Raw genomic sequence first — 24,783 nt, forward strand, 5'->3', positions numbered from 1 at the left:
ACACATCTGGGACAGGGGAAGATAAAGTTAAACCCCCACTACACCAATACTGAAAGTAAACACTTGAGGCATTTCTGGTATGTACAAAATAATTTAATATTGTAAACAAACATTTGGCTCATAAAGGACGAACACTTTCTACATTTTGTAAATCTGCACTCATTAACACAATCATGTCAGTTCACATTAAAACACCGTTGAGTAATAGCACTTAGCTGTGAGCACAGCAGGCTATTAACTCCTCTCAAACAGACATATTTTCCAGTTGGTGAGAGCTGATACCGTCTCTGTGCCACTACTCCATGGGTGACTGAAAGATGGAAATAATGGGATCCTCATGGCTGGTCACCACAAGGACACTGCGAAACTTGTCAAACAGCGTCTTGAGCTGCGAGCGCCTCATGTTCTCATTGTACATAATCTCTTCCAGGTGGTGATGTCCCCTGAAATAGTGCAGCAGCCTGGAAACATAACAGGCAGATAAATGGGTTGAGAGCTAGAGTTTCATTGAATCATTAGCTGTGTAAATTAACCATGCAACAGGACTTTTGCAGCTCTGATGACATTTTTCCTTACTGTGCAGTAGGTAGTACACACAACTGATACTGGATTAGGAAGCTTTCTAAACATTTCCCCTTTTTAAACATGTGCACAACTAACATCTCGTAAATTATCTCAATTCTCCAGCCAATATTTTCCAATTAAATTTCTGTGAATGCAAATATAAGAACTTTATTTTCCAAACCAATGTAAGAATATATTTTTTTTCCCCATGAGACAAAGCATTAAATGTGATTTATGACATCATGAATCACTGGATCCTCACTTAAAGGTATCCCATCTGTTAAGGCACCTTTAGACTGTACACAACAGCGATTGCGTAAGTTTATTGCAAGTCACACTGCAAGATGGATCTAATAAAATCTTAGTTGAAATCTGTGTCAGACTGTTCAATATCAATGAATTGATGACTGAAGATTTCTCTCACGATTGTTAATTTTCTTCTCAGATGGCCAAAAATCGTACAGTGTAAAGGGGCCTTTAATCTGACTGTCTAAAAGCAGAGAGCAATGGAGAGCTGAGAAACATTTAATGCACTAACAAAAAAACACAGAATATGCATTAGGCTTCTGGCTTAATTACCTGGCAAACATCCGAAGATCCTCTGGATTTTGTGCCGCAGGGATGTTAAGAATAACCTGCCTCTCATGCTCTGACAGGCTGGCAAGTAGCGTCTCTGTCATCCTCTTGTTGAGCGGAGAGTCCCCACCAGGCAGTAGCTCTGCACTAGAGTTGTCCATACTGGGACTGGTGAGGGTCATGTCATCACTGCTGGCTATACACAGGAAGTAGACATGATCATTGATTATCTATAACCCTTTTACACCTTTTTAGAGGCAGGCAGAAGAGAGAGCTGAGTGAGAACATACTTGGGGAACCGAAGCTGAGAGCACTAGGGGTGCTGAGACTGCGGCCTCCTACTCGGGCAGCCAGTGGAGGGTCTTCATCCCTCAACCCGGGCTCATCCTCGCTGGGCGGCACTAACAGGCAGACATACGTGTGAAGCTGGATCAGCAGGCGCCGCTGGAGCATCCACACGACCATCTGGATCAGCTGGGCCTGATCAGGAGCAGAGCAGCAAACTGCATCACGGCTGAGCACAGGATAAACACTGAACAAGTTGAACACACTCATGTCCCTAACCAGGTCAAATGTTTAAAATCAGCCGTGGGTACCATACAAGCTCAATATAGAGCCAAAAGAAAGAGCCCTGGCTCTTATCTTGTTCTCATGAAAAATGGAGGATGCAGACGCTAGAGCTGATGTCCCTTTGCCATTTATAATTCATCGCCGACGCCCAAGCAAACAGCTATGCCAAAACAAGATAAGTCGGAGAACACCAGATGGTCTGCTCTTACAATACAGTATCTAGTACATTTACATGAATAGCCCTATATGTACAAGGGATTTACCAGGAAACTATAATGTCCATTTTGTTTAAATTGTACAAATATCAAAAACATTTATGATTCTTTAAACTAGAAACATTTATTTTTATAATTACAGTTTTTTTTTTTCTTTCTGGGGAGAAAACAATACATATAAATCAGATTATTTCACCAACATAGGAAAATAAAGTGGATTTGCATTTCAAATTAATTCATAATATACTTGTAGGAGCCATACGGGTTGTTTTCCTCCAAGCCACAGGGGGCATGATATTGCCTTGTGTTGTCAAGGCCGAGGCTGTCCTTGGGTAATTTAAGTTCCTGTATTGATGCAAACAGGTGTTTTCGTAATTGAAGAAGAGGAGCAAACAGTTTTTAACTGTGCTCGGATTATGTTGTTTATGGGACTTTATATGACTTATTATTTATTGTAAGTGAATGCTGTAAGGACGCAGAAAATAAACGACTCAAAATGCACTATTGGAAAGGACTGGATATCGTTTTGTCTGAGTACACGTTAGAAACAATAGTCGAAATTAGCAACCAGTAGCGGCTAAGTATAGGACGTAGTCACTACAATACTGTTGTTTATTTTATGTTCTATATATAATCAAAAGCAAAAATCATTTAAGGACTTGATACTAATTACTTGCTGGCTTAATGCATGTGTAGTGTATGTATGTATGTGTTCCAGTGCGGAGGGGTAAGGTTATTTGCTGTGCATTTGTTCTTGAATAAAAGTCCTACCTCCTGTGCAGGAGCTTCCAGAGGGTTTCTGAACTCGGCCAGTGAGACAGGCAGTGAGAACTTGGCTAACATGGAGGGCAGATCATGACCAGGAAACTGCTGGGCAAACTGCTCAGCCAATGGTGAGTATCTATCCAGGGAGAGATGGCAGACATCATTCTACAACAGCGAGCTTTTCCATTAACACAGCTTTTTTCCACAATTTTGAAAAGGAAAGGCTATTTAAAGTTTTAGATATAGAGAAGAAAATACAAGTACTGCCAATGGCCCAATCCAGTTCTTTCATAAGAAAATGTTGAGGTATTTTAACAAGCACAAATCTGAATTTAATAACCATAAATACATGTTTTTTTAGGCCTATGTATATGAAGCAATGGCATGGATGGGTGCTCAGCAATAGTATGGTCCATAAGCTCTACAGTAATCAGTACAGCCAAATAGCTTACATCACATCATAAACACTCACAGGCAGATGTTGGCATGAGGGGAGAGCATGTAGACGTTGTTCTCACACAGTGGGTATATGATGATCGCTTTGCCCCAATAAACCAAGTGAGCAGCAATTTGAAAGATCTGAGAGGGAGAATTATTTGCAAATAATATAAATGATGTGAAATAAGATCTAAACAACAACATTCTATGCAGTTAAAAACCAACTAGAGAAGAAATATATAAGAACGTGTAGAGAAAGAGAAGGACTTGTACTGGTCTTGGATTTTCTTTGAATATACATATATTGTCCACTAGATGGCAGTAAGACACCATCAACACAGTAACCTCTCTGGGTAAACAACTTTTACTGCTATATGTTGTAAGAGATTAGACTTGAAGTATGATATCACTCCAATTGTTGCACTTTTTTTCACCTTTTTTCTTTTTCTAATAGTTTTGTCCAGGTGCTACATACAGCTAAAGGGATCAAGATCTTTGATTCTCCCCATGTCATACATGTACTGCATGTATAACTTTAAGGAAAAAGTTTAGATGTTAAGATAAATGCCTTTTGAGATCACAAAATGACATCTGGGGTTGTAAAGTGATTATTCTCCACCTGAAGTAAGGCCAGGTCAGCATCCTGTGCGAGCTGCTGCAGGTTTTTCACCGCTGAGCAGGTTTTGATGAGGCGCACCATCGCAGGTGAGCAGTCCAGTGGAAGCTGGCCCAGCAGTGCCTTCTCACTTTCCAGCAGCAGCAGAGCATGATAGGGTCTGAAGGATCAAACAACATATGATGCAGCCTCTGAATCAACAGACCTCCTAGAGATCAAGACTGCTTCCTTAATAGAAGCCAGAGGGAATCAGCTTTAGTGTCTGTACAACAGTCTGTCAATAAAATAAAGTTTGTTTTCTGCAGAGCTGTTACAAGTTCATGGCTTGAATGCAATTGCACTAATTTCACCTTTGCATTTTGTGCAGCTTATAAAGACAGAAATAAAAAGAGAGAAAGGAGTTGATCATACCTCTGATGTACGTATGCTGAAGTAACAATAGGTGACAGTATGGTCTAAGGAAAACCTTACATGGTTTCTTTAGATGCTTGGAATAGTAAGTCAGTACTGAAGCTCACAAAATACACAGCCCTTAAATACCAGTAGCTGTTAAAGACACAACACTCCTTAGACATAACAAACTGATGGGGGATTAGACTCTCAGTTTCGAGGATCTGAGACTTCTTTTTAAGCAAGTCAACTTGTGGGTTAACAGTGCATCTAACAACACATATTAAAAAGGATTATAACAATCCTGTGCTACTTAGTAGTCATGTATAAGCCTATGCAGGCTGGCTGACTAAATGCAAGTGTGTGTTAGAGTAATGAGTTTATCACTCCTTATTGTTCTTTTTTCTTACCATGTCGACTTATACCTTTTATATTCTGAACTGACAAACACAGACTCATTATGCAGTTTTGCGTAACTAACTTGCAGCCAAGTCAGATTAAGAAATGAACACTCAGCTGCTTTAAGGTTCCATTATAATTAAAGCAATTAAGAAGAGAATAACTGAAAAATATCCAAATGACAGTAAATAAAAAGGAAAAGGAACCTATATTAGCAACTTACAGTAAATGTTATACATTTCTTAGATATTAGTTAAAATGTGGAAATGTCTATGTAATATCTAAACCTATTTCTAAACATATTTTTAAAAAATGGATGAGGCTATATCTGCAATAACACTTCATACACAGGTTTGTGCTTTGAGAAGTTTGGCAATGGGTGGAGTATGTGTGGTTAGTTATGATAGACCATTTTCAGTATCACACTACAAAACCGCAGATTAAGGTGTTGCCAGAAGTGTAATTTTAAAAGTTTCAACCCACATAGAACAGTGTAGAAACTTTATATTCTGCATATAAAAAGTAAAAATTAACCTTATAGCCTTAAGGCTGCGCTCTAATGCCTCAGGGGGGATATAGTTGCCGCCAATCCTGTGGATCTTGTGTGGTAAACAGAAGCTCACCTCAAGCCAGTTGTTAATATGTAGTCGCACCACGCCAGTTGTACAAAGGCTGCAATAACAAAACTATTAGAGTCAGCTATATGAACAAAATAGTAAAACAAAGGGAGAAATAATAAAACTAAAATAACAATATATAATGTGCTTAATCACACACCTGTCATAAGCCTCCTTCAGGTCCCTGGCTAGTTTACATTTGGGAAGAATTTGTCTAAATGGAGACTGGGGGCTTCCATTCGCTTAAATCAGGAAAAACAAAGAACACTGTCAAAATATACCTTCAAATCTCAACTATAATACATAATCAATGTTAGTATACTGACAAGGTATATTGTAATATAATAAATAAGCCATTATATACGATGACTTCCATGAAATCTATGAATTAATTGAGACCAGAGAAGGGGAGCAGTACATTGCTGTCAAATGTGAGGTGTGTCAAGTGTCTATCTCACTCTCAGTCATAGTGGTTATCTCATCCTGGACGGCCAGCATCAGTTTGGCCTCTCTGGTCAGGTACTGGCAGCGTCGTTCCTCGTGCTGAAGGGCTATGGCGATGCGACGTGACAAGTTGTGCATGCAGCTGATGACAGATGGGTCAGCATTCGCCTATACAGGCCAAATATGAGAGGGAAACAGTGACATGTTGACAGAAACATGTTAGTAATATGTAAACAGTACAACACAGCAATTACCAATTTCACTGAATTCACAATATCAGTGCTTTAATTTGTAGCTCAGTTAAAATTAATGTCAAACATTACCAGTCTATTAACTGCTGAACTGTCAAACATGTATGAGCTTTTAATAATTAAATGTCTTTTGAGCTCCTTTATGTGAGGTAAAGATCTTAGCATGTAACACACTTATATATGAATGAAAAGATATGAATTTAACACAGATTTCAAATTATGCTTACACTAAATATCTAAGTGTATGTTTAAAACAAAATGCTAATCATTTTTATGTTTTTTAAATATTAATATTTAGCCAGTGTTAATTGACAGAGTTAACAGTTTATAAGTTTCATCTGTTCAATCATCACTTGTAATGCAGTCTAATACAATAATAGGTTTTGCCTCATCTCTGTGGTATTTTTGCAGTTTAGTGGTGGCCTTGTATTACAATTATTAGAGAGGTATTATTAATATTCTGTTCTCCTCAGGTAGGCAAATGAGGTTGGCCAAATAATAATATATAAAATGAGTGCTCACTCCAACAGCGTCTCTTGGTATTGTAAAGTAGATCAGCTGCCATTATTATATATATATAGTATTTTGTATGAATGAACATGTAGAAAAATATAAAATACAGTAATTTACTAAATATGATGATATATATGGTTAAATCATGTACCATTAATTATAAAACACACAAATAATCCCTATTATTAATATATATTATAATAATATACAGGGTACAAATTCCACAGTTGCTTGGCAGATATTGTTAACAAAACATGACTGAGCACTTCTCGTCCCATTTCAGCTGTATTGGGTTTTAGTGGGTACAGTGACTCAGCATGGGCAGGAACAGGCTTTGCCTTGCTGGGCGACATGATTAAGCAGAGTAAATTGGCACGTACTCCATTTGAGTTTCCATGCTCTCACAGATAGAGTATACCAGAATATTATCACTCACACACACTCCTCCCATTCACAGGACACACAGATTAACAGAACACAAAATATAGGTGCCCCACCCACACCCAGCTGCCTTAATTGTGCCATCATTAAAAATAAAAAAGATCAAGTTAATTTGTAATAATAATATTAACATTTATACAAAACTTATTTCAACTGGTAGAGCAAATAGCTAAACAACACAGTAAAATCTAAATTACAACAATTTAAAAATCTAAATTATGAGAAGTATTTTCATACCCTTAGTGCAAACACCACATTAAACAAGATCATCGTAGGCATTTCTCTCTTAGGTGAAGGATCTGTCTTAGAAACCTGCACAGACAAGATGCTACATTACAAATGTACAATACAACAATACAAATGTTAACATACAGTGTGTAGATTTATAATGTATATATCAACTTCATTTAAAAAGCAGTTTATTTCACAAATATAACCATAAAAGCTACATCAGCACAATGTTATGCAAGAGAGTACAATAGCTCTGCAATAAATCAACCTTTGTCAAACCTGAAATGTTCAGTTTTGTTGAGACTGTCAACTGAAAGTGTTGATTGAGCGCTATGGTAAATTTTAAGTCATGTGCAGTAGGTGTTGTTGTATTGAATTACAGTATAATGTTAAGTTGTTCCTGTTATCTTGTTATCTTTTTTTATTTCCACAGAAGCACCTTATAATAAAATATGTTATTGGATTGCATTATTTATTACATGTTGTTGTCATTGTCTATATGTACGGTGGCCGACAGGGGCAAACGCCCTGCAACTTAAGAAAACACACAAATAGACAAAACACAAGCAAATTAAGAAAACATCTTCATTAATTTGACAACACATGCAGCATTCAGCAAACGCGCTGCAATTGCACACAGCACAACCAAATACATAAACGCACTGCAAATACACACAACACAACCAAATACATAAACGCACTGCAAATACACACAACACAACCAAATACATAAACGCACTGCAAATACACACAACACAACCAAATACATAAACGCACTGCAAATAAAAAACGATGTTAAAAGAAAAGCACACAAACCCAGAAAACAAATGCAACAAAATAAACGCTGCATCCAGATTACACAACGGAAGTTGTCTTTTCAAAATAAAAGCTCCCGTCCTATGTGTTTGTACTTTGGTGTTTTGGATGTTTGTGAACTAAACAGTACGGCAATCATAGTAGATGAATACAATAACTTTTTCAGGAGATGTCTTACTTACAACACGTTGGAGTTAGCAAAGCAGTTTTGTGTTTATATGTGCGAGCGGGATTTATTCAGTTTGATAAATCCCACGGTAAATTGGCTGGTTTACTAAACAGGGAGGGACTAGAAATTCTGTCTGTTTTTTGTATTTCAAGAGCGAATTGCGCCACAATATGAATACAGATTGATCACTTATTTTGTTGGTAACCGTTGTTGTATAATCACAATATTACACTTGAGGGGCCCTATACTTCAGTAATGCGCCTTTCGGACCTCGAAATTAAACCCTCTCATGTAATATGGCTTAAACAAACGTCAACGTTAAACGCTGATGCAGTTTTAAATTTTAAAAGTTTTATTACCACGAGTTTACAGATGTCTCTGCTGATTGAGTATCACCTGTGAGCTGAGCCGAGACACACCCACCAAACGAGAGAAAACATATCTCAAACATAGACTTAATATTTACAGTCTATGATCTCAAAGCAGTTTCACAATGTCTCTCTCTCTCTCCCTCTCTCTCTCTCCCTCCCTCTCTCTCTCTCCCTCCCTCCCTCCCTCCCTCCCTCCCTCCCTCCACCCTCGCCTTTTAAAATGAGGTACAAGGCGGGGCTGCCCAATTCGTCCTCTCTCTTCTTTTTATTGAACCCCTGATAAAGTGGATCATTCAAAATAAAAATATTAAAGTGATAGATACAGTATTAAGAGGGAGAACAAAAGATTTCCTTTTTTGCTGACGGTGTATTGGTGTATCTTACCAACTCAGAAGATTCACTTGTACAGCTATTCTCACCAAGTAACTAACTAACTAAAATTAATATTTTGCCGAGATTGTTGTATCTTTTGTAGTCCTTTCCACTGGATTTACTTGACAAACAATTTCAGGAATGGGACAAACCCATTTTGAGGTACAGTTGGCAAGGGCAAAGACCTAGAAGTAGATATCGGAGTCTACAGTTGGCAAAAAAGAAGGGAGGGGCTCCTGTGTGATTATTACATTGCAGCCCAACTAAGAACTTTGATGTTTGTGTAATCCAGAATACTTTGCTAGGAGAAGGAGATTTAGGAGGCTATAACAGAGGGTTATCCAATTTAAGCTGTAATTGGGGAGGTTTTTACTGAATAACTTAATTGATTTGGGAAATCCATGGATTTTTTTGCCACTTAAGCTGTGGAACAATGTAATTGCCCAAAATAATTTAAAATAGGCAATCTAAGTTTTGAGATGGTGAGCATATGACACAGATTTTGTACCTAAAATTAGATTTAAGGTTGGGTGACTCAAGAATTATCTATTTTAACTCTGTTTATTACCTTCTGCTACAACTGTGTTTTACAGAAGGCTCGTATAGATAAGGCTATTAAGCCCTAGGAGAATGATTACATTGTTTGTATGGACCTTGTTTATATTTGAAGTTTAGTTCAAATCAAGAATGACTTAAGTGGGACCTTTTTTTTTCCTTACCTGAATGATAGGAGGATGCTGAAGGAGAGTAGGGTGACCCACAAATCGAACATTGTCTATCTTCAGTTCAAACTTCTTTCCACATATATCTGATTTGGTGGCCAGAATGGTGGCGAGGATGATGTCAGAGAACCTTAAAGAAGGAAGAACAGCCTCAATAAGAAAAGTATGCAGGGTGGGATGAGAGGTCACAGCATAGCTGGGACAAGTAAGAAAGTTTAAATTAGCTCTGTTTTTTTTTGCATTTTTCACATTCCAGTCTAGAAGAGGGGTTGCGTTAATCAGATGCATCTGCCTGTAATGTAATTCAACAATGACAGTATACGTAAATAAAAAAAAGCTTGTGTGGCTACTGAAGAGGAGAAAAGAGAAGGAAGCCTCTTTGCAGAAACAGTGAAGTCGCTGTATGAATGAAGAATGTGAAAGACACATGCTGATTTGACTTAAGTACTCATGCTGCAATCAAAGGGATAAAAATCAAGGCATTAACTTCCAGAAAAAAATTAAACACACTATAGACTTACCTCACCCACACAATTTGAAAAGAATATGTAGTAGTTGCTTTATTGTAGTTTGCATTTGATTTATATTTTATTTTTTTAATGCTGAGTCTAGCGGTAATATAATCAATGTGAATTAAAATGTAATTATATTTTTAAACTGTTGGATTGTTTTTCTTCAAAAATGCATACAGTACAGAGGACAGCAAAACTGAAACCCTGAATTAACCAAACCACTGATTCACTGGATCTGCTACTAATACTTTACAAGGATTTTACTGAGATTAGGGTTGGGGATCCATATAGGACACAAAATAGGAAAGAAGGGGATTAAAAAAAAGACAGGGGTGATCTAAGCGAAGGAAAGGTGGTTTAGAATGATTTGGTCTTACCCTGCTACCAACTGTTCGTCAGTTAGTGGAGATTGTTCTCTGAAATGGGAATTGGGCCATAAAAAAGAAGAAAAAAGCAAACAAAAGGGAAAATGCAACACACAGTTGGGCTGAATGCATTAAATGGACATCAAAACAACCTGAACAAACATGTTACTGTGATGTGAAAATGTTGGTCTGCATGTTGATTCAAGTTAATTACCAGTTTACCCTGACTAAGTCTTAATGTCATTAATGTTGGAAAATGTCAGTTAATATAGATATTTGAGCTTAAATGCAAGCTTAAAACTGTCATAAAGGCAACTAAACATGTTACTTTATGCCATCATAATCAGCTACTTACAATATCTCACAAAAGTGAGTACACCCCTCACATTTTAGTAAATATTTCATTATATCTTTTAATGGGACAACACTGAAGAAATTACACTTTGCTACAATGTAAAGTATTAAGTGTACAGCTTGTATAACAGTGTAAATGTGCTGTCCCCTCAAAATAACTCAACACGCCATTAATGTCTAAACCGCTGGCAACAAAAGTGAGTACACCCCTATGTTAACTTCCCATAGAGGCAGGCAGATTTTTATTTTTAAAGGCCAGTTATTTCATGGATCCAGGATACTATGCATCCTGATAAAGTTCCCTTGGCCTTTGGAATTAAAATAGCCTCACATCATCACATGCCCTTCACCATACCTAGAGACTGGCATGGGGTACTTTCCATAAAATCATCTCTCAATGCAAATCAAACCAGCTATTATACCATGCCAATATCTAGGTATGGTGAAGGGTATGTGATGATGTGAGGCTATTTTAATTCCAAAGGCCAAGGGACCTTTATCAGAATGCATAGTATCCTGGATCCATGAAATAACTGGCCTTTAAAAATAAAAATCTGCCTGCCTCTATGGGAAGTTAAGATAGGGGTGTACTCACTTTTGTTGCCAGCGGTTTAGACATAAATGGCTGTGTGTTGAGTTATTTTGAGGGGACAGCACATTTATGCTGTTACACAAGCTGTACACTTAATACTTTACATTGCAGCAAAGTGTAATTTCTTCAGTGTTGTCCCATTAAAAGATATAATGAAATATTTACTAAAATGTGAAGGCTGTACTCACTTTTGTGAGATACTGTAACTATTGCAAAACACTTTCACGCCTACTGGTCTTTATAAATCTGTTACTGCATGCTTTTAAACTGTTCAACATGCTGCTGCCAGGTTCTTACAGGCAGGCCATATACGACCTATATACAGGTGCTGGTCATATAATTAGAATATCATGAAAAAGTTGATTTATTTCAGTAATTCCATTCAAAAAGTGAAACTTGTATAATGTATACATACATTCCACACAGACTGATATATTTCAAGTGTTTATTTCTTTTACTTTTGATGATTATAACTGACAACTAATGAAACCCCCAAATTCAGTATCTCAGAAAATTAGAATATTGTGACAAGGTTCAATATTGAAGACACCTGGTGCCACACTCTAATCAGCTAATTAACTCAAAACACCTGCAAAGGCCTTTAAATGGTCCCTCAGTCTAGTTCTGTAGGCTACACAATCATGGGGAAGACTGCTGACTTGACAGCTGTCCAAAAGACGACCCTTGACACCTTGCCCAAGGAGGGCAAGACACAAAAGGTCATTGCTAAAGAGGCTGGCTGTTCACAGAGCTCTGTGTCCAAGCACATTAATAGAGAGGCGAAGGGAAGGAAAAGATATGGTAGAAAAAAGTGTACAAGCAATAGGGATAACCGCACCCTGGAGAGGATTGTGAAACAAAACCCATTCAAAAATGTGGGGGAGATTCACAAAAGAGTGGACTGCAGCTGGAGTCAGTGCTTCAAGAACCACCACGCACAGACGTATGCAAGACATGGGTTTCAGCTGTCGCATTCCTTGTGTCACGCCACTCCTGAACAAGACACAGCGTCAGAAGGGTCTCACCTGGGCTAAAGACAAAAAGGACTGGACTGCTGCTGAGTGGTCCAAAGTTATGTTCTCTGATGAAAGTAAATTTTACATTTCCTTTTGGAAATCAAGGTCCCAGAGTCTGGAGGAAGAGAGGAGAGGCACAGAATCCACGTTGCTTGGAGTCCAGTGTAACGTTTCCACAGTCAGCGATGGTTTGGGGTGCCATGTCATCTGCTGGTGTTGGTCCACTGTGTTTTCTGAGGTCCAGGGTCAACGCAGCCATCTACCAGGAAGTTTTAGAGCACTTCATGCTTCCTGCTGCTGACCAACTTTATGGAGATGCAGATTTCATTTTCCAACAGGACTTGGCACCTGCACACTGTGCCAAAGCTACCAGTACCTGGTTTAAGGACCATGGTATCCCTGTTCTTAATTGGCCAGCAAACTCGCCTGACCTTAACCCCACAGAAAATCTATGGGGTATTGTGAAGAGGAAGATGCGATGCTCCAGACCCAACAATGCAGAAGAGCTGAAGGCCACTATCAGAGCAACCTGGGCTCTCCTAACACCTGAGCAGTGCCACAGACTGATCCACTCCATGCCACGCCGCATTGCTGCAGTAATTCAGGCAAAAGGAGCCCCAACTAAGTATTGAGTGCTGTACATGCTCATACTTTTCATGTTCATACTTTTCAGTTGGCCAACATTTCTAAAAAATCCTTTTTTTTTCTTGGTCTTAATACTATTCTAATTTTCTGAGATACTGAACTTGGGGTTTTCATTAGTTGTCAGTTATAATCATCACAATTAAAAGAAATAAACACTTGAAATATATCAGTCTGTATGGAATGAATGTATACATTATACAAGTTTCACTTTTTGAATGGAATTACTGAAATAAATCAACTTTTTCATGATATTCTAATTATATGACCAGCACCTGTGTGTATATATATATCCTATCCTACTTAACTCTTGAATAATTTTTTATAAGGCTCTGTTGAGCGTTTTTCAGTTCTACATCCCAGTATAATCTCTCTCTAAAAAGTCATATAAAGACATACATTTTTAAAAAGATGTAAAACTTGAGTAAACACTATAAAAGCCTGTTTGAATTGGAGTCAGTAGGGAAAAACTGAGCAAAAGAAAAAAAAAATGAGTTGTGCCAGTTGTATCTGCCTGGTGAGCTGAATTGATAAAAAATACTTTGAATTATCTGCTTCTTACAGTCCTGTAACTAAAGTAATTTCTGCCAACCAACGACTGACCAGCATTACCATCCATAAAGCGGAAGAATGATGAAAACTAAATGCTGGTGAAAACAACAGACAAGACTGATAGGTTCTCATATTTTTTCATTAACAGATATAAATATCTTTGAGTGTACAAACAGGGAAGAGTTTAAATGATGTCAATGTTTCATTGTACTTCTGCCACAGTCAGTACTGATTCTAACCTATACTTGGTAACTTGTGTCTATTTGTGTCTATATTATAGTTTTTCTTTTACATGCTGCATGATTGCATGTTTGTACTAATTTTATTGATTATATTAATTCTCATCTGGCTCACCACCAGCACAGTTTATACTATAAACAACAGATGAACTTTGGGTTAATATATATATGACCCAACACATTTGCACACATGAAACATGAACATTACTCAACTTAATTAGGGCCTGAGCACTGACAACAAGGATTATTATTCTACACACTAATCACATTTTATAAGGGGCTAAAGGTGCATTAAAACATTTGAAAATGTGCACATGCATCAGAACCAGTGAAATAGTTTATATTTTATGGGTCTTGTGCTTAAGTGTAACAAAATGGCTCAATAGTGCCCACTACAAAATATCAAAGAAGAAGCCTTCAGAGTGTGTTTCACCTATATGTATGAAATTTTGTAGGGGAGACATCCCCTAAACGCAAGAGGAAATAAGCCATTTTTAATTTAATGAACATTTTATGGACTTTTTTTGTTTGTTTACCATTCTATGCACTGTACTTTAACATAATACTCCATACAGCTGTAGCCAGATCATCTTCAAATGTGTTCAGTACAATCTAAAGATCTTGATAAAGCTTTAACTTTTGAGTCGTTGTGGAAACTGCATGGCTGTGGCGTCGAATTTCCATGTTACTCCACAAAACATACCAATAATATACCATGTCAGCACTGTTAAAGGTGCTCTAAGCGATGTTGGGTGACGTTACTTCTTAAGTATTTTCAAACAAAACGAAGACTAGCTCGCTCCTCCCTGCACTAACCCCCCACCCCCCAAATCCTTCTTGTCCATTACTGGCTGGACCACGGAACACGGTTTGTGTATGTTTGCATGGTCCAGATTGGACCACTTTGTTTTTGTTGGCGTGTGTGGACCCTAGGCTGTCTACAGAGACCGTGTTTTTTTACAGTGTGTTTAGGGGACCGGCAGCTCGCGGATAGTGAGGAGATGTTTGCTGTAGGTGACAAAACATGTTGGAGCCTAAAAAACACGTGACATCGCTTAGAGTACCTTTAAGAGTCCATAACAATATTGCCTTATCAATAGATGCCGGGAATCCTGCTGTACTAGTGCTTTTGGACCTCACAGCGGCTTTTGATATGGTTGACTATGCAGTCCTCCTCTCTTGCCTCGATCATTGTGTAGGCATCCAAAGCTTGGCACTTAAATGGATTAGCTCCTATTTGGCCAACAGTAACAGTAGTCATGTGTAGTGATTGGTGACCTCTCCTCGTCACCTGCCCCTCTCTTTTGCGGGGTACCACAGGGTTCCATTCATGGCCCCATCCTCTTCTCTTTATATATGTTACCTCTGGGGCAATTATAGGCAAGCAAAACCATGAAATGATGCAGCACTGCCACAATCCTATATTTGCCTCTATGACCAATTCCTGTTTGTAATCTATGATTGACAGCTTCCTGTCCCAACATTCATGTTCAGCCTAAAAATAATTTGATGTGGTTTAACTTGCTGAAACACATGCTTGTTAAAGCATGTAGAAACAATCAGTGCCCCCCTTTCTGACTACTAGAGCTAACAAAAAATAAAGTCATATAAAAGGCAGGGTTGTTTTTAATTACCTGTTCAAATAAGCAAGCATTTTCAAAACGCAGCTGGTGCTATGATAAATTTCAAGGTGGTGAGGGATAGCTTTAGTTTTTGAAGCACCGTACAGCATTTGTTTTTGTTTTTTAAAGTAAATTAAAGAGTTTAATGGCTTGAATTAAATATGGGCCAGCTTCCAATTCCTCTTGAAAAATACAATGAGGTTTTTGAAAAAATAAAATAAGATCCAATGCCATAGGGAGCAAAAACCTTATGAGAATAAGTGGCTCAAGCAGATCTCAGAATTGGCTCCACTCCACTTACAGTCGATTTTACTTTAATGACTTTAGGAACCCAGTAATATCAAATGAAAACCAATAAAATACCTTGAATCGCCATCCTGATCTTCAAGACCATCCCCAGTTGTGTTCAGAGCATATGGACTCCGTTGTTTTGCTTTTGGACAGAAATAATAGTATTAGTTCACATGGTTATTGGTGCCAATTAAAAAAAAAGATTTTCTGAGTTACTAAATTTCAGAGATGTCAGAGATGTACACTTAATGCTCTTTTACTGTAGCCACAGTGAGGGTCTGTCTCTCTGTTGGTAAAAGTCTATTTGTGACCATTGTTGGTCTTTATGATATCAGCCGTACCTTCCAAGTTGCCAATTTTGCCATCAAAACTAACTTATATAAAAGTCAGACCTCAGATATACTGCGACTTTGTATTCAGCTAATTCAGATAACAAGCAAACAAAAATGGACATTATATTTGAAGTAACTAGCTAAATCCCAGTTTATAGTAAACTCGAACAACCCCAATGACATATGCAAAACCACAGGAAAACTGTTTCTCAGAAAGGGGAACAGTGGACACAAGTAGGCCTTACCGTGTACTGAAAGAAACGTTATATTTGAAAACGTACAATAATTATTAAAATGGCAAGATGTTACAGTCACATGATTAATGCAAGCACATACGAGGTAAAATAGATGTATAGGATGTTGTATTATATTGGGAGGTGTTTGTAGCTGTGTCCAGCCTGTGTAAATGTGTAATTACGTGAAAGTGAGACTATGAAGGCACCGAATTTATTCCCTGAATAGGAAACTGAACTGTGATTCTCTGGCTAATGCTAACTTAGCTAATAATACGCCTACCTGTAAGAGATGACGGACATTCAGCCAATCTTTGAAAAGGGTATCGAAAAAGTAGTTTGTTCCCTCGGCTGCCAGAGGTAACCAGTATGACGCTAATAGGGCTGGTTTTATCGCCAGTTTTGTACACGCTGTTTTGTGACTGACTGTACATGGATTTTCGATCATCTGGTAACCTGGCTAATGTGTTGAACATCATGTTAACTACGACCAAACAGTGGTCATTAGCTTGTTGCAGACGTATTAATGTATGCCATAAACAAACACCGACCCTGAACGAATTACAGTTTAACTGGAATTAGTTTGGAGGAGAAGTCCTCCCTACCGCACATCCGGTACTGCAGCGATTGTTTTGTGTCACCTTGAAAAATGTTCGATTGGAACAGAGTAGACTGATAGGACCCTCCTGCTTTTAAAATGTTGTCCTACGTAAAAATACACTTGCATTGGTTTGTGTTAGGTTATTTATGTCGATCGTGTGCTTTAGAATAATATTATGCACAGGGTAAACCATAGCTATTAAATTAATCAAATTCTCAACTTATTTAAAATCTTAAATTTGATTAATTTGAAAGCCTACCCAGCCACGTTTTTGTAAACGGTTCAGGCATAATAAATTCCAGATTTAAAAACAAAGGATGAGACACAGTCAATCAAATAAAGACAGGAAATAGACCTAATTAGTAGCTAAGCCTAATGAGAGTCGGTGTTCCACAATTTGTTGCCCTCATGTCAGGCCGATGCGTTTTCAAAGTGAATGTATGTTATTGTTATTTTAGGTGGTTAACTTTCCATATCAAAGCTAATGTTCTTTCCTTGGTTCTGAGTTGAATTGAAATGTGTTTCCTGTAGCGTAGATGTGCCTAAAATAAAACTCAACTCATTATTACCCAAATATAAGTTGATTATTAATGTTTTCATGGTAACAGAGTTGTATTATAGCCTGATACTTATATAGCCTAATTATTTGTTATTTAGGGATTTCTTTCAGTAGGCTAACATGACATGGAATTGATGTTATAAGCTAGGTGTGTATCTAATTCACCGTTCAGCCAATCACATGCCTGCACACTCCCTAGGCTCAAATCTTATTCATCAAACGTATCAGTGCAGGGATTGTGCCTATATGCAGAAGAAAGACCTATGACCTTAATTAATAACAATAATAATGTTGGCAGGTTGGAGAACCTATAGGCAACTCATTATTAAATCGTTACTTGCGAATTACGTTGTGGTGATATTCAATGTTTTAAAGACAATTGATATATACACAAAATAACATAGGCTAAATAGCCTACTTTAAAGTGTTTTATTTTGTAAGTCGATTTCATTTTCAGATACGACTATCATCGGGCTAATATCAAACAACAATGAAACTGCATACAGAGAGGAGGTGCATGACTTGACAACATGATGCGACATCAAAGACCAAAGAGATCATCGTGGACTTTAGGACCACCAAAACGTCCAGGCACTCACAGAACCATCAGGGGAGCTGATGTGGAAAGAGTCTCCAGCTTTAAGTTTCTGGGGGTTTCCATCACAGAGGACCTCTCCTGGGCTGACAATACCTCGGCAGCAGTAGGAAAGCACATTCCTGAGACGGCTGAAGAGAGCTAACCTCCCACAGAAGCTGCTGGTAAACTGTACGATAGAGAGCACCTTGGCACACTGTATGATAACCTGGTACAGTAGCTGTACCAAAGCCACCAAAAAAGCCCTGCAGCGTGTCATGAAAACAGCACAGGAAATTGTGGGAACTGATATGCCATCACTTGAACACCTCAATAAGACCCGCTGTATGAAAAGGAGAAGCAGTGGCAGCAAAAACTGTCCTGTCCTGTTAGTTGTGTCCTGAGGAGTGTCCCGGGACAGTCAGACACTGTCCTGTGACTCCCATGACTGTCCCGGGACAGTCCCTGTCCTGTACACTGTCCTGTGATTCCCATGACTGTCCCGGGACAGTCAGACACTGTCCTGTACACTGTCCTGTGACTCCCATGACTGTCCTGTACACTGTCCTGTGACTCCCATGACTGTCCCGGGACAGTCACTGTCCTGTACACTATCCTGTGATTCCCATGACTGTCCCGGGACAGTCAGACACTGTTCTGTACACTGTCCTGTGACTCCCAGACACTGTCCTGTGACTCCCATGACTGTCCCGGGACAGTCCTGTACACTGTCCTGTGACAGTCCTGTACACTGTCCTGTGACTCCCAGACACTGTCCTTTGACTCCCATGACTGTCCCGGGACAGTCAGACACTGTCCTGTACACTGTCCTGTGACTCCCATGACTGTCCCGGGACAGTCAGACACTGTTCTGTACACTGTCCTGTGACTCCCAGACACTGTCCTGTGACTCCCATGACTGTCCCGGGACAGTCCTGTACACTGTCCTGTGACTCCCAGACACTGTCCTTTGACTCCCATGACTGTCCCAGGACAGTCAGACACTGTCCTGTACACTGTCCTGTGACTCCCATGACTGTTCTGTACACTGTCCTGTGACTCCCAGACACTGTCCTTTGACTCCCATGACTGTCCTGGGACAGTCAGACACTGTCCTGTACACTGTCTTGTGACTCCCAGACACTGTCCTGTGTCACTCCTCAGGACATTACTAACAGGACAGGACAGTTTTTGTTGCCACTGCTGCTGGAGAAAAGGGCTAAGAACATTGACAAGGACACTACCCACCCTGGACATGGGTTGTTTGAGCTTCTCCCATCAGGCTGGCCCTACAGATTACCCAGGATATGCACTTACAAACTAAAAAATAGCTATTTCCCAACTGCCATAACACTACTGAACTCTGGAAATGGCATGTAACAATAATCAGGAGGGCAATGTGCAATACAAATGTCGTTGCTTATTTATTTCTACTGTGCAATATTATACAGCCTAAAATAAGCCACTATTCTGTTATAAGAGTCAAATTCAGGGGCAGAAGTAGGAATTTCTTTTTTTCCCTAACAGCATTTCGGGCCAAAGTAGCCTATTAACATCAAAATATCCTACTCAAAGCCCCAGAAGTAGGTTACTTATTCTAAAATGGCCACTCAAGAATATTGTATTGTTGTTTACATGGTTGGATTATTGATGCATGAATGTGCACATCACTTTAATGTTGCAACTGGTAACTGTTGAGCTAATTTAATTACTTTATACACTGCTAGTGAATGACTCTCCTTATCTTATGTTAATAATGGGCTACAAGCTATTTATTGTTTATTGCATTTTGTATTATTAATCTGAATCTGAAAAGTAACTAGTATCTAAAGGTATCAAATAAAGTGGAGTACAATATTGGCCCCTAAATTGTAGTGAAGTAGAAGTATAAAGTAGCAGAAATGGAAATAATCAAGTAAAGTACAATCATCAAAAAACTGTACTTAAGTGCAGTAGCTATTGGAGTAATTGTAGCCTATTTACTTAGGTCAGCCATACCTTCCACCACTGTTCAGGGCAGACCTTAGAAATAATGTGGATCCCTGACCTTTATGCCAGTATGTTTTCCAGTGCATTGCTGTGGCACATCCATTAGGTCCTTACATCGAAAGTGAACTGGGAGGATCTGCAAGTATCACAGTCTAATAAATGCATATACTATTGAGCTCGAAGAAGGGCAATTATCGATTGTGATTTTTCAAACATGATTTTATATTAACTGATAATAATATTATTATTATTATTATTATTATTATTATTATTATTATTATTATTATATCAATGTAGTAAGATAGACCACATGATTCTCATCATGAGCAGATTGATACATCAAGTCCAGTCATGTAGTGGTCAAGCTTCCTGACGTGTAGGAGCACCCTCTATTGGATGTATTCCTTTATACACTTTTAGCCTGTGAAAGTCCCCCTTTATCTTATAATACAAGCTATTTTATTAATTTATTAGCGTTCTATTATTAATCTTAATAATAAATAATAATACACTTAAACTTGTAACTAAGTTATCAAATAGGTGTAGTGGAGTAAAAAGTACAATATAGGCCTACTGATGGAAAATATTGTCAAATAGAAAGCTGCTATGATGTCATTTAAATTCAAGCTAAATAAGATACTGTATATTTTAGATAGATAGCTAGATAGATAGATAGATAGATAGATAGATAGATAGATAGATAGATAGATAGATAGATAGATAGATAGATAGATAATTTATTGATCCCCAAGGGGAAATTCAAATTTTGTAAATTAGTTATAAAATTGTTAGTGCAGAATACAGCTTTGGACACAATCTGAGTATTGCAGATTATTCCTTTCCTTATCATTTTTGGCAAATCCGTAATAATTGGCCAGCCCACTTCCCCCAAATCATCCAATGATTGGATTGGATTACAGTCGCATATTTTTGGGAGGAGTAAAACGGTTCTTTTAAAAGTTGCATCTGGTAGGCTACTGACCAACACAGGACTTGTGGAACAAACCTAGAGCCAGCAAAATGGTCGTATGGACAGACTTCGAGCGCACCACCATCACGGACATCTTCTCCAAACTGGACTATGAGGTCGTGGGCGGTGCAGCGCTTGCCAGGTGAGTCTTTGCAACTCTGCATGAACAATGGTGTACTTGAGAAATCATTTTTACGGAACACTCATATTTATGGTTTAGGATTAATAGGCTTACTGCGTTGTTCATTTTCCACATTCCTTAAATGCAGAACAATAAATAATTTGTTTATTAATTTTAAAAAAATTAATATAAGTGCGAATAATGCATGTTTTTACGTGTTCCCTCAGGTGTCTGATCGTCTACCCCTGGACTCAGAGGTATTTCGGCAACTTTGGAAACCTCTACAACGCCGCTGCTATCTCTGGAAATCCAATGATTGCAAAACACGGAACAACTATCCTCCACGGTCTGGACCGGGCTGTGAAGAACATGGACAACATCAAGGCAACCTATGCCGAGCTGAGCGTGCTGCACTCTGAGAAACTGCACGTGGACCCCGACAATTTCAAAGTAAAGTTCTGGAACTAATGCAACTCTTATTATTCACATTCAACGATTATTCAAAAAACGCCCAACCTTTCATGTTGCTGATGTTTTCTGATACTTGTTGTGTTACAGCTCCTGTCCGACTGTCTGACCATTGTGATTGCATCTCAGTTGGGTAAAGCCTTCACTGGTGAAGTCCAGGCAGCTTTCCAGAAGTTCCTGGCCGTGGTGGTGTCCGCCCTGGGAAGGCAGTACCACTAGAGAGCTGCAACAGAAGACCAGCACATGCTGATTATGAAAAGCTCTTTTTTGACATGTCTCCAAGGCATAAATAAATAAATAAAGCAATACGCATATTTAAAAAGTTTGTTTGTCTGTGGTTATGGTAATAGCAGGACGATGTAACATTGATATTGTGAAAGCCCTTTTCACAATGTGTATATATGTATGTTTAGAGGATTCAAGTTTTAATACCACGATGTAAAAACAGGATTCAAGTAACAGTCATGCATTAAAAATGTACTTAAGTAAAAGTAGGCTATATTAGTATTATCAGCATAATGCACTTCAGTATCAAAAGTAAAAATAGGATAAATAAGATAGATTACCTTTAATTATTGTAAAATTTCTCTCTGAAATGAAAATATTCAAGTAAAGCACAAACACCCTAAGCACTGTAGGCCTACTTGTAAATGTATATAGACAAATATGAGCTAATAAAATATGAGGCATTATTATAGACCATGAATTAAATGCTGATGCATCAAAAATAATATTATGAATATTTTTAACATAACAATAGTGTGATTAATTCATTCATTCATTCTTATAGACATACTAATAATAATAATACTTATAACAATAATAATAATAAGAAGAAGAAGAAGAAGAAAAAGAAGACATCATCATGTAGTATTTTGAAATTGACATTTCTGCATAATGAGTACTTGAGATGTCTAATCAGAGTCATAATGTTTTTATTCGCCAAATGTACAATGCACAAAAATTTGACTTGAAAAAATAATAAAGCTAAAAAGCAAGTTAACAAGTTAAAAAAAGTTAAATACAAGAAGGAATGATATCCATATACACATACAATAGATACAAATATAGCCTATAGTTAAGAATGATTATTATTATTTCAATATACTTTAAATACTTTTGTCTTAATTAAGGAAAATTCAGATAGCCTAGGTTTTTTTTCAACCCAAACAGCTATACTGCTTCTTTAGATTTTTCTATAGGATTTTATGCATGGATTAATATTGTTGAAATATGGCTGATGAATATCACCAAATTTAAATTCCACTGAAATGATAATATGCGTGCTGTTGACCTGACTTAAACATTTAAATATATTCCTGCACGATAGAAATTCACTCCACCACAAACTGTTTCATTGCATTTTATCTTTTATTTATATTTAGACAGACAAAGAGTATCCAAGCCGCTGCAGTGTCCGTCATCTGCTCCTGTTTGCAGTTTATCTGTATTTCTCAGACAGGGCACGGGACAAAGCAGCCAGGAACTTGTCCAGAGAGACATGGACCTCAGGGGTGAAGTCGTTGGGGAACTTGATGGCCAGGACCACAAGGATGCAGTGAGAGAGAATCTGTAAAAAGAGGATAAAGGCATTTAATCAATCGTTACTTAAGATGTAGCCTACATGATGACTGTATGACTGACATTGGACCTTGTGTATAAACCCCAATATCAAAATTCGAAGCGACTTTTTTTAATTCGATTTTGAAAAGGACAACGAACACCATGTTCTGTGCATCACTGATTTTAACTTTCTCTTCTGCTCTCTGCTCTCTACTGCCATGTGTTAATCATCATCATTTATCTACCTTGAAGTTTGCTGGATCCACTCGCAGAGTGAAGGCATGCAGCTCACTCAAGGTCAGAAGACCCGCATTCAGGTCGTCGATGCAGGCCACAGCTTGTCCAACTCCAAGCATGACGGTCTTTCCGTGCTTATTCACCGGCGCAGAGCTGGGGCTCAGGTCCTTCCAGTGGCTGAAGTAAGTCTTGGTCTGCGGGTACACCGCCAGCATCCTGGATAAAAAATGTGAGTAGCCCCGAGTAAGTAATACATGGATACAAAAATGAAGAGGTATTTAGGAGCAGGTTACGTCAGTTTGGGGTCATATTTACCTGGACAGAGCATCAGAGCCAACCTCTTCCACCTTGTCAACCACTTTAGCCCAGAAGAGTTTGACTGTGTCCTTGTCCTTAGCGCTGAGACTCATCTTGCCTGCTGATTGTTTGGTTGAATTGTGATCAGCCCTAACTTGTGTGTTTTATACATGAAACAGGGCATGGGCACACCCGTGCCATCTCTAAGATAGGCTGCAAATGTATTTGGATTGGTTCCAAATGATATGTTGCAGCTTGCAAAAGATAAACTTATCGGGATGGTTCTGAAGAATAGTTTGAAATACATGACAACGCCCAGTTATAAGTAATTTTCTATTTGAATTTAAACTAAAACTTTAAGCTTATAGTATTATTATTATTATTATTATTATTATTATTATTATTATTTTTGTTTTTGTTTTTGTTGTTATTATAATAGCCTCCTGTGTGCAGCCTACCTAATAAGCTTTGTGAGATTAATCACAAGATCTAGAGGTCGATGTTGTCTAAACAACTTTTAATTAGCAGCAAATCCCAAATTATTTGGCTTGGAGAGAGAGAGAGAGAGAGAGAGAGAGAGAGAGAGAGAGAGAGAGAGAGAGAGGCACCACAACTACAATAATAGCGACCTATAATAATTAGACTATAAGGCTATAATAATGGAATTACATGATGAACAGTGACAATTACAGTAAAGATAATACAACTATGACTAATAATAATATCCAGACCAGGTGCCACCTCAATCCAAGAAAATCTGCGATTCACTATTCTCATAGGCTTCTCTCATAATTCATATGAGAAACAGTTATTTGGCCTTCAATATCTATTGAGTCCCATAGAACACAAAATAGAGCGTTTTGGCTTTACATAGGCTAGGCTATGTGAACGTGCAAAGGTCCATCTTCTTTCCACTATCATTATACTCGTGCTCCATCTTTAATGATTCAGATACACAAAAATCTGCTCCCCAGGTAACCGCAAAACTATGCAATCTTGAACCATTGCTGGTTAGTATAAAATAACGTGTGACGGGAGCCACTCGGAGCTCCCCTCCCTGTTAATAGTAACCGCTAGAAGGCAGCTCCAGCCAATGAACTTAACATGTTCAATAATTTAATTGACTCTTATTCTCCCTTGGTATTGTGTTTTTCTTACAAACTACTAGCAGCTC

At 38.2% G+C, this 24,783-nt stretch overlaps 3 protein-coding genes across 6 annotated transcripts; 1 reads left to right on the plus strand and 2 right to left on the minus strand.

Annotated features, from left to right (window-relative positions):
- Nucleotides 1-71: 71 nt before the first annotated feature.
- On the minus strand, nt 72-16,882 carry nprl3 (NPR3-like, GATOR1 complex subunit). Of its 4 annotated transcripts, XM_078269108.1 has the most exons (14): nt 16,514-16,881; nt 15,738-15,807; nt 10,370-10,408; nt 9,478-9,610; nt 7,037-7,111; nt 5,609-5,762; nt 5,311-5,392; nt 5,068-5,205; nt 3,748-3,904; nt 3,163-3,269; nt 2,697-2,826; nt 1,431-1,620; nt 1,144-1,336; nt 72-461 (listed from the first exon to the last, which is right to left on the minus strand). In XM_078269108.1, exons 1-14 carry the CDS (start codon nt 16,707-16,709, stop codon nt 296-298), a joined length of 1,830 nt encoding a protein of 609 aa, XP_078125234.1. In that variant the 5' UTR covers nt 16,710-16,881; the 3' UTR covers nt 72-295. The 4 variants fall into 4 exon arrangements, with proteins under 4 accessions (XP_078125234.1, XP_078125236.1, XP_078125235.1 ...); XM_078269110.1 differs by lacking the exon at nt 7,037-7,111 and having other exon boundaries at nt 16,514-16,882; XM_078269109.1 differs by lacking the exon at nt 10,370-10,408.
- Nucleotides 16,883-20,924: 4,042 nt separating this feature from the next.
- Nucleotides 20,925-21,834, plus strand: LOC144529562 (hemoglobin subunit beta-like). Its single transcript, XM_078268698.1, has 3 exons — nt 20,925-21,065; nt 21,272-21,494; nt 21,603-21,834. Exons 1-3 carry the CDS (start codon nt 20,974-20,976, stop codon nt 21,729-21,731), a joined length of 444 nt encoding a protein of 147 aa, XP_078124824.1. The 5' UTR covers nt 20,925-20,973; the 3' UTR covers nt 21,732-21,834.
- Nucleotides 21,835-22,864: 1,030 nt separating this feature from the next.
- Nucleotides 22,865-23,762, minus strand: LOC144529564 (hemoglobin subunit alpha-1-like). The gene is made up of 3 exons (XM_078268700.1): nt 23,628-23,762; nt 23,321-23,528; nt 22,865-23,082 (listed from the first exon to the last, which is right to left on the minus strand). The coding sequence occupies exons 1-3, from the start codon at nt 23,720-23,722 to the stop codon at nt 22,954-22,956; spliced, it is 432 nt and encodes a 143-aa protein (XP_078124826.1). The 5' UTR covers nt 23,723-23,762; the 3' UTR covers nt 22,865-22,953.
- Nucleotides 23,763-24,783: the final 1,021 nt, after the last annotated feature.

Source organism: Sander vitreus, chromosome 15, assembly GCF_031162955.1.
Source record: "Sander vitreus isolate 19-12246 chromosome 15, sanVit1, whole genome shotgun sequence".
Classification (NCBI taxonomy): domain Eukaryota; kingdom Metazoa; phylum Chordata; class Actinopteri; order Perciformes; family Percidae; genus Sander; species Sander vitreus.

Bases quoted from the DNA above. Each gene is read 5' to 3' on its own strand.
- nprl3 (XM_078269108.1), bottom strand. From the start codon at position 16,709: ATGATGTTCAACACATTAGCCAGGTTACCAGATGATCGAAAATCCATG. The intron at 5,763-7,036 runs GTATGAAAATAC...TGGCCTGTATAG, and splicing joins ATGTGGTGTTTGCACTAAGG to GCGAATGCTGACCCATCTGT. The intron at 3,270-3,747 runs GTGGAGAATAAT...TCTCCCTCTCAG, and splicing joins CTGACCTGGCCTTACTTCAG to ATCTTTCAAATTGCTGCTCA.
- LOC144529562 (XM_078268698.1), top strand. From the start codon at position 20,974: ATGGTCGTATGGACAGACTTCGAGCGCACCACCATCACGGACATCTTC. The intron at 21,066-21,271 runs GTGAGTCTTTGC...GTGTTCCCTCAG, and splicing joins GGCGGTGCAGCGCTTGCCAG to GTGTCTGATCGTCTACCCCT. The intron at 21,495-21,602 runs GTAAAGTTCTGG...GTTGTGTTACAG, and splicing joins TGGACCCCGACAATTTCAAA to CTCCTGTCCGACTGTCTGAC.
- LOC144529564 (XM_078268700.1), bottom strand. From the start codon at position 23,722: ATGAGTCTCAGCGCTAAGGACAAGGACACAGTCAAACTCTTCTGGGCT. The intron at 23,529-23,627 runs GTAAATATGACC...TTTTTTATCCAG, and splicing joins GGCTCTGATGCTCTGTCCAG to GATGCTGGCGGTGTACCCGC. The intron at 23,083-23,320 runs GTAGATAAATGA...CTCTTTTTACAG, and splicing joins TGGATCCAGCAAACTTCAAG to ATTCTCTCTCACTGCATCCT.